Source organism: Gekko japonicus, unplaced genomic scaffold, assembly GCF_001447785.1.
Source record: "Gekko japonicus isolate JY-2015 unplaced genomic scaffold, Gekko_japonicus_V1.1 scaffold1, whole genome shotgun sequence".
NCBI classification, from domain to species: Eukaryota; Metazoa; Chordata; class Lepidosauria; order Squamata; family Gekkonidae; genus Gekko; species Gekko japonicus.
In genome coordinates this window covers 1473884-1482299 of record NW_015164181.1, presented here as the reverse complement: position 1 = coordinate 1482299, position 8416 = coordinate 1473884, and the positions used below count along the sequence as shown (strand labels likewise).

At 49.6% G+C, this 8416-nt stretch overlaps 1 protein-coding gene across 1 annotated transcript in view; it reads right to left on the bottom strand.

Moving 5' to 3' along the window:
• COL26A1 (collagen, type XXVI, alpha 1) overlaps positions 1–8416 on the bottom strand; it is a 222597-nt gene that overhangs the window by 2284 nt on the left and 211897 nt on the right. The window contains exons 9-10 of the mRNA XM_015407977.1: positions 7037–7098; positions 1023–1049 (exon numbers count right to left, since the gene is read on the bottom strand). Of these exons, the coding sequence (XP_015263463.1) occupies positions 1023–1049; positions 7037–7098 (89 nt within the window). The remainder of the gene's footprint in view (positions 1–1022; positions 1050–7036; positions 7099–8416) is intronic.

The following is an 8416-nucleotide window of genomic DNA, read 5'->3' as shown; positions in this document are numbered from 1 at the left end:
GAAGGAAGGAAGGAAGGAAGGAAGGAAGGAAGGAAGGAAGGAAGGAAGGAAGGAAGGAAGGAAGGAAGGAAAGAAAGAAATTGTCTGTAAGATGCTGTTGCTTTTAGCCCAGTCAGTCTCTCAGCCTAACCTGGCCCTGCTGGTGGACCACCTGATGGCATCTGGTATTTTTGGCCACTGTGTGACACAGAGTGTCAGACTGGATGTGCCATTGGCCTGATCCAACATGGCTTTTCTTATGTTCTTAACCAATCTCACAGGGTTACTGTTGTGAGGATAACACAGAGGAAGGAGGGAAGATGTTGTTGTGGGTGACATTTGGGAAAGAAAGCACCATGGTCTGGGCTACAATACTATACTGGTTAGAGTGCCAGAGAAGGATCTGGGAGACCAAAGTTTGAATCCCCACTGACCTTGGGCCGGTCACTCTCTCTCAGCCTGACCTCCCTCACAGGGTTGCTGTTGCCATAATCACTACAGCTGTAGCTCAGTCGATATCCTGGCACTGTGACACTCACTCAGGGGCTCAGGAGTCACACGTGGCTCTTTGACATGCAACCAGGGGCTCTTCTGAGCACCCACCTCCATATTTCAGGGAAATGGGCAAGGTTCTTGCCTGGTGGGCCTTGTGGTTGGCAGTTGGTTCCTGCCTGGAAACAGCTACCAGCAGAGGAATGGGGAAGCTGTGGGGCCCCCTGAGGTGCAGGCCTTGTGCCAGGGACGGAAGTAAACGTGGTTCTTTGCGGTGACTGTGAATACGTCTCTCTGTGCGCTGCACGGTGAGTACCACTGTCCTAATACATAAACAGCCAGTGTGGTGTAGTGGTTAAGAGTGGCGGACTCTGATCCAGAGAACCGGGCTTGATTCCCCACTCTTCCACGTGAAGCCTGCTGGGTGACCTTGGGCCAGTCACAGTTCTCTCAGAGCTCTCTCAGCCCCACCTGCCTCACAGGGTGTCTGTTGTGGGGAGAGGAAAGGAAGGCGATTGTAAGCCTCCCTGAAACTCCTTCGGGAAGTGGACAGTGGGGTATAAAACCAACTCTTCTTGCTGTTCTTCTTAATGGGGGCCATATGCCCACCACAGGGGGCAATCCACAAATATCAGGGCAAATGAGGGGCATTTGGGATTTTAAGGATCCCCTTTTCCCTGCTCACAGTGCCTGTTGACAACCAGCTCAGGGAGAGTTGTTTTATGCTGCTCACCCTGCCGTGAGGATTTTTAAAAATCCCGGATCCTCAATTTCTCCCCCAGGCCCCTTAAAAAAGCGGCACACAGCAAGTAGGAATGAAATTTAATATTTACGAGTTGGCTGATGGCCAGCAGGCCAAGACACAAATGTATCACTTACAGGAAAGCCCTTAACGCCTTTTTCTCCAGTCAGCCCTGCTTGTCCCTGTTAGGAGTGAAACGAGTCTCATTAGGATGAATTAATTGGGATTTTCTAAGAAACGGAATTTGGATAACGGGGAAAGTTGCTATCACCTCCATATCCTAAAAAAAGAACAACAACCCTCTTCCTTGCAAAGAGAAAACTAACATGTCAGAGCCTTTCTTCTTGATATACTAGATTTCTAAATGTGAGGAATTCATGTGGGCTCCCACTTGTAATTGGAAACAAAACAGCCCAGGTGGGGGTTTGTGTCATCAGTGAAAGGTAGGCCATTCAGATTCCACAATTAACAAAACCAGTGTGGGGTTGCAGTTAGAGGCTTAAGCTAGTATCTGGGAGACCCAGGTTTGAATCCCCACTTTGCCATGGAAGTACACTGGGGGACCTTGGGCCAGTCACACTCTCTCAGCCTAACCTACCTCACAGGGTTGCTGTTGTGAGGGAAACATACAGGAAGGAAGAATGCTGTGGTAAACTGCTTTGAGTTCCACTTGAAGAGAAAAGCAGGGCATAAATATCTAACAAACTAAATATTATATGCCTCAGTTTGGTGTAGTGGTTAAGTGTGTGAACTCTAATCTGGGAGAACTGGGTTTGATTCCCCACTCTTCCACATGCAGCTGCTGGGGTGACCTTGGGCAAGCCATAGTTCTGGCACAGCTGTTCTTGAAAAAGAGCAGTTTCTGTCAAAGCTCTCTCAGCCCCACCTACCTCACAGGGTGTCTGTTGTGGGAAGGGGAAGGGAAAGGAGTTTGTAAGCCGCTCAGAGACTCCTTTGGGTGGTGAAGAGTGGGGTATAAATCCAATTTCTTCTTCTTCTCTCTGAGAAAATCTCCAAACCAATAATGACAATTTGCTTATCTGTATCTTCCCAGGTACAGCTAGTTCTACAGAAATTAACTATAGGTTTTACACAAATGCATGTAATGGAACCAACCAACATTATCTTTCTTTTAAAAGGAAGGCTACTTGGGAGGGGGAGATTTTTAGTAGAGCAGAGGGGAAATGGTACTCCACCCTTTCCCTGCCCGCTATTTCTCTGTTCCAAGTCGCCCCTTTCCAAATACTTCTCCCTTACTGCTTCTCTGCTCAAAATCACCCCCTGTAGCTGCTTTTCTTTAAAAAAAAAAAAAGAAATCAGGACTTGGCTGTGTGCATTTCCATGAAATGTGCATTCTGGTCTACATTTGCTCCCCTGAAAAAGTTCTGCTTGGCTTTTGCCAGCTGCCCAGCCAAACGTCACCTTCTGTCAGGCTCAGTATGCATTTTATAGTTCTCCTACCATAGAGGAAGGAGGAGGGGGAGAGGGGTGTGAACACCAAATGCTTTCGTTTTCCTAAATGTTTTGATGTACCAGACACTGTGTTGCAGAGACCTGTTGCTTTGCTTTATTTTTGTAGAGAGGTACATGCTTAGTTGGGGGGGGAGTAGTTGACTGTTACTTCTGGCGGGCAAATGCCGTGGGGTGATTGGGTTTTGATCTTTAGTGCCTTTGCTTGAACACAATATATCTGCAATCTCCGCGCTTTCACCTTCAGTCCTAACAAAGCTTGTGTTCAGTATGGTATTCTTCAATGCCTCAATAAATTAAACTTTCTTCGAAGTTGTGGTGCTGAGAACTGATTTAACCAGGATTCTGACACCTCCCGTCTCCCCTTTCTGACAAACAGACATTTTAGACAGGAGGAAAAGGGGGGCAGAGAGTGTTATAAAGTGAGAAGGGGAGGAGCGAGGGCCGTCGTGCCGGCGATGGGGTGTCTGGGGAGAGGACACACTCACTCTTTCTCCTCGGTCTCCTTTGGAGCCTTTGGATCCAGGCTGTCCGGCTGACCCTGGCATGCCCTTGGAAACAAATGGAAGGGAAACAGAACACCATCAGTACCTATTTGGTAATGTTGGGCAAGCAACACACGGTGGTCGTCGAAGGGTAGTGTTCAGGTTATTATTGCCACTGCCTCCAGGGGGAGCTTTGTAAACAGAAGTCCATCAGTGGCTATTAGCCACAAGGTATAGATAGGCACTCTCGGGCAAGGGATGCTCTGTATTCTCGGTGCTTGGGGGTGGGGGGCAACAGTGTGAGGGCTTCTAGTGTCCTGGCCCCACTGCTGGACCTCCTGATGGCACCTGGTATTTTTGGCCACTGTGTGACAGAGGGTTGGACTGGATGGGTCACTGGCCTGATCCTACATGGGCTTCTCTTATGTTCTAATATTCTTAAGCAGTTCCATGGAAGACACGGCAGCTGCTTCCAAGGGGCACAGCAACATGACCTGACCGTGGCAGCAGCAGTGGCAAGCATAGGAGTCAGCATGAAAGGCACCCGCACCTCACCCCGTTCCCATACCACTTGCTGCTGTTGTCCCCCACTCCACCCCTTTTTATCTTGTCGCATCTGTGCAAAAGTGCAGGCACAATGGCATCCCCCCCCTTTCTCTCTCTTTCTCTTTCCCTTCAGACTTGCACTATGGCATGGCTCAATAGAAAAATGGCGGTGGGGGGAAGCCCTTTAAAGGACTAAATGGGTGATGGTTGCAGAGGCCCGTGCCATTTTGGAATGCAGTGCTTAGCTCTGGCTCTCCGTGGTGGCTCTGGCTGCTGCATCCACCCACCACCAACCTGCCCTTTCCCCTTTGAATGAGAGAAAACCAGGTTTTATTTCTCTACGGAATGAAGGGGGAAGTCCTGGGCATGCGATGAGCCATGGTCGAAAGGAGTGCAATGGCGCAAGGATATTCCCAAGAAATCCGGGGGCTTCCTGTGTTCCCTATGGGGAAGGATCCCCATGTGGAACTGGCCAGACACATGTATATACATACATACAACCACATTCACACACACACTTCCATACATGTCCCCACCCCTGATGAATTGTGGCCTTAGATAGGGATAATGGATAACTGTATAGCCGCTCAGAGACCCCTTCGGGGATTAGAGCGGGATAGTAAGATGAAAGTAATAATAATAATTCACACACACACTTCCATACATGCATGTGATCCTGCTTTATACTAGTCCTCTTCGCAAGTTACAGTGAACATATGTATGATCTTTATACATGTGTTGCATAATTCCCGTGTTATAGTGAGTGCACGTCCAGATGAGCCTGTGATTTAAACCCCACATTTATCCAGGTCCCGGTCTCCAGCTTCATTTGTAAAGTGAACAGACACTGGCTCTTTCACACAAAACCGATGTACACTCGAACATGCAGGATGTACAGGTGTTTACTGCAACATGTGAATGGGGCTAGTGAGTCAGAATACTGTTCCATCAAGCTCAGTACTGTCTACTCTGACCAGCAGAAGTTCTCCTGGGAACCCAAGCAGTTCCTGCTACTTGAGATTGTTTTAGGTGGACATTAAACTTGAGAACTTAACTCTATGCAAAGGAGGTGCCTTATTTTTATTTTTTATTTATTTTATTATTTTTCAAGGCAAGAGACGTTCAGAGGTGGTTTATCATTGCCTGCCTCTCATGACCCTGGACTTCCGTGGAGGTCTCCCATCCAAAGACTTGTCAGCGCTGACCCTGCTTAGCTTCCAAGATCTAATGAGACTGAACTAGCCTGGGCCCTATTACCTCTGGCTAAAAGCAGAACAGCAGTGCTTTGGACTTTTTAATTCATGAAGGTGAACAGGTGCTGGTTATTGGTCCCATTAGCTTAACATTTCCCCCCCCCCAGCACCTGTAACTTCCAGAGATGGAAGCTGGAACCTTCAGTATGCAAAACATCTGTTCCACCTAGGGTTGCCGGCCAGGTTCTTACCGGCTGCCGGTGGCGGACTCCTGGCTGGTGTCTGGGATCTTCTTGCGCGTGCACTTGACATCTGCTGGAAGTGACGTCATCATGTTGCCAACATCGGGAGAATTCTGCTCTAGTTTTTGGGCAAAACTCTATTCCCCCCCCCTCAAAACCATAGAGCTTGCCCAATAACTAGAGCAGAACCCCCCTGACCTTGGCAACGCCACTTCCAAATGATGTCACTTCCAACATCACTTCCAAGTGATGTCACTGTGACAGGGACATCACGCAGTGATGCCACTGTTCAGGGGGTGTCCATCAGCAGACTGAAGCCCCCCCAAAATCCAGGTAACACCCGGGCAGACTAGGGGTTTGGCAACCCTGGTTCCACCACTGAGCCACAGACCCTTCTCTAACCAGGTGCGCTGCCACTCTGGCACAATCCCTCTACAGACTCCAAAGAGGAGCGCAGCCTGCTGTAGAATTTATTGTTCTGATCTTTGCTGCTGCTGCTGAGTTATTTGCAGTTATCAGGGGTCAATTCGTAGAAAAAGAGTTAGGGGGACTCATTAGCATAACTCATTAGCATATGCCACACCCCCTGACATCACCGGAAGTGTGTCCTCCCCACAGCCGACCTCCAGCGGGCACCAGCAGGGAACTCCAGGCCCCGCCCTCCCGCACCTCACCCGGGGGGATGGCGTCCCCCCGCGTCCCCCCCCCAAATGACCCCTGGCAGTTATGAAGAACTAGACTGGAGTCGAGCAGCACCAAGAAGAAGAAGAAGAGGAGGAGGAGGAGGAGATTGGATTTATACCCCGCCCTTCACTACCCAAAGGAGTCTCAGAGCGGCTTACAAACTCCTTTCCCTTCCCCTCCCCCACAACAAACTCCCTGTGAGCTCGGTGGGCTGAAACTACTCTTTTTCAAGAACAGCTCTTATCAGAGCTATGGCTTACCTAAGGCCATCCAGCCAGGTGCAAGTGGAGGAGTGGGGAATCAAACCTGGTTCTCCCAGATTAGAGTCCACGCACTTCACCACTACACCAAACTGGCTCTCTACTACACCAAATCTTGGAGACCGACAAGATCTGGGGGGGTCTAAGCTTCCAGACTCAAAGCTCCCTTCTTTGGCCTTGACTCTCGGAAGCTCCTATCCTGAAAGTCTTGTTGGTCTCAGAGGTGCTGCTGGACTCCAGCCTAGCTCTTCTACTGCAGACCAACATGGCTGCCCTCTGAAACTATCTTGCTGCAATGAAGCCCATCAGTTAGGGTTGCCAGGTCCAATGATCATGCCAGTGGGGGAGGGACTTCCAGGAGTGGCGGCACAGCACCACAATGTGATGGTGTCACACAGAAGTGACATCATCACATCGGCGACGTTGTACAGCAGCACTGGTATACGGGCAAAACTCTATGGTTTGAGGCTCATAGAGTTTTGCCCAAAAGCCAGAGTGTCACCACACGACGTCGCTGACGTGATGACATCACTTCCACGTGACATCAGCATGTTGCGTTTGGGGGAGGGATTTACCCCCCCTGGCCAGCTGGCCGGTGGCGAGCGGGACCCAAGAAAGTGGGGGATCCCCCTCTCCCAGCTGGGGAATGGCATCCCTAGCATCAGTTCTACCAGTAGCAGGCTATTGTAGAAACTGATGGGTTTAGACCGTGAAAGACCAAGACTGAGTTCGTTGTTCACTGGACAGTTTGGGGCAGCCCAACATACTTCAGCCTCAGAGCCAACGTTCCTGGTTCAGCTTTGGAGTTTGCAGATGATCCAAACAGTACACAAAGGAGTGTCTAGAGAACAGAAGGTAACCAAGATGGGAGGGCGTGTGAATCTGCTCCTCCCTCATCCTTCTATTCATTCCCTTTCCACAAAATTATAAATCGCTTGCATACCGGTAGCCCGGGGGCACCCACTGATCCTGCTTCTCCTTTGGGGCCCGATGATCCCGGAGGGCCTGGAAGATAAAAAGCCATAGCATCAGTGGAGAGATTTTAGAGAAATTGCAAAAGGAGGAGGAAATATCACAGGTTGATTTGAAACAGGCACAACATCGTTTTACGGTAGGCTTGCCAAACCCCCCGGTTTGCCAGGGGTCCCCCGTTTTTTGGGGGGGTTCTACCCGCCGCCGGCCAGATGACCGGCGGGGGAAGCCCCACCCCCAACACCCACAGCCACCCCTCTCTCTCCCTTTAAGTGTGTGGAACCCGTGTTTCCTCCCAAGCCTGATCTCCGCAAGCTTGCAGGGAAATGCCAGCTTCGTGCTCTTAAAAGGGAAACGCGGCTGCTCTTAAAGGGAAAACGCCGGCTCCTGCATTTAAAAGGGAAACGCCGGCTCCTTTAAGTGCAGGGAACTGCTGTTTCTGGAGATCTGGCGCACGGGGGGGGGGGGACGTCCCCAACGTGATGTCATCACGTCGGGGATGCCCCACCCCCTCCAGGAACGCCCCCAAAGTCCCCCGCTGGGGGTGGAAGATGGACTTGGCAACCCTATTTTACGGATACAGTGACTCAGACATGGATTAACAAGGACACGTGGGAGTTGAAACTGCTGAGACCAGCCTTGGTCATGCCATAGTAACCTTGTCCACTCAACCCCAAGCCTCCAACCCTCAGTATCTTCTAAGCTCTTACGGGCTGAAGCAGATGGGTTTCTTCTTCCTTTCTTTAATGGACTCTCAGCTGCTCTCAAGATTACAGCTCTCTCTGAAGCATGCTCAGTCCTCAATAAGCCAGTTTTCCAGGTTTTTCTTCTCATTAATTTATAAAGTTGTGTTTTCATCTAAACACGGGGCATCCCCCACCTACAAAGAGACTCCCCCCCCCCATCTTGTCTATGGGTGGCCTCGTGTGACTTTCAGCATCTGTACAGGGACCAGCCGGTTTACTATTAGATAAGATTGGGTGGGTTTTTTTACTTATTTGAAAAACATTGTTACACCCTGGGAAAACAAAAGGGAAAAAGCATATTACAGGATAAACAGATGCAAGAGCTGAGAAAGAATAGATGTGTCTAACAGATTTTGGGGAAAGAAAAAAAAAGATTGCTGGGCCTTGTCCAATTGAGACGCATCATTACCTTCTTTTTTTAAAGCAGTCGCTCTAATAGCCATAAAGGTTTCTTTGCGTTTTGTGATCTATCCTGCCGTGGTAGGAGTAACCCCCACCCCCCATTGTGCACTTTAAATGTTATTAAATGCAGAATGACATGACGTTGCTATTTTCAAAACACAGGCACACAGTTTAACAAAATAGCCTCTGGGGTAGAAGGGCAT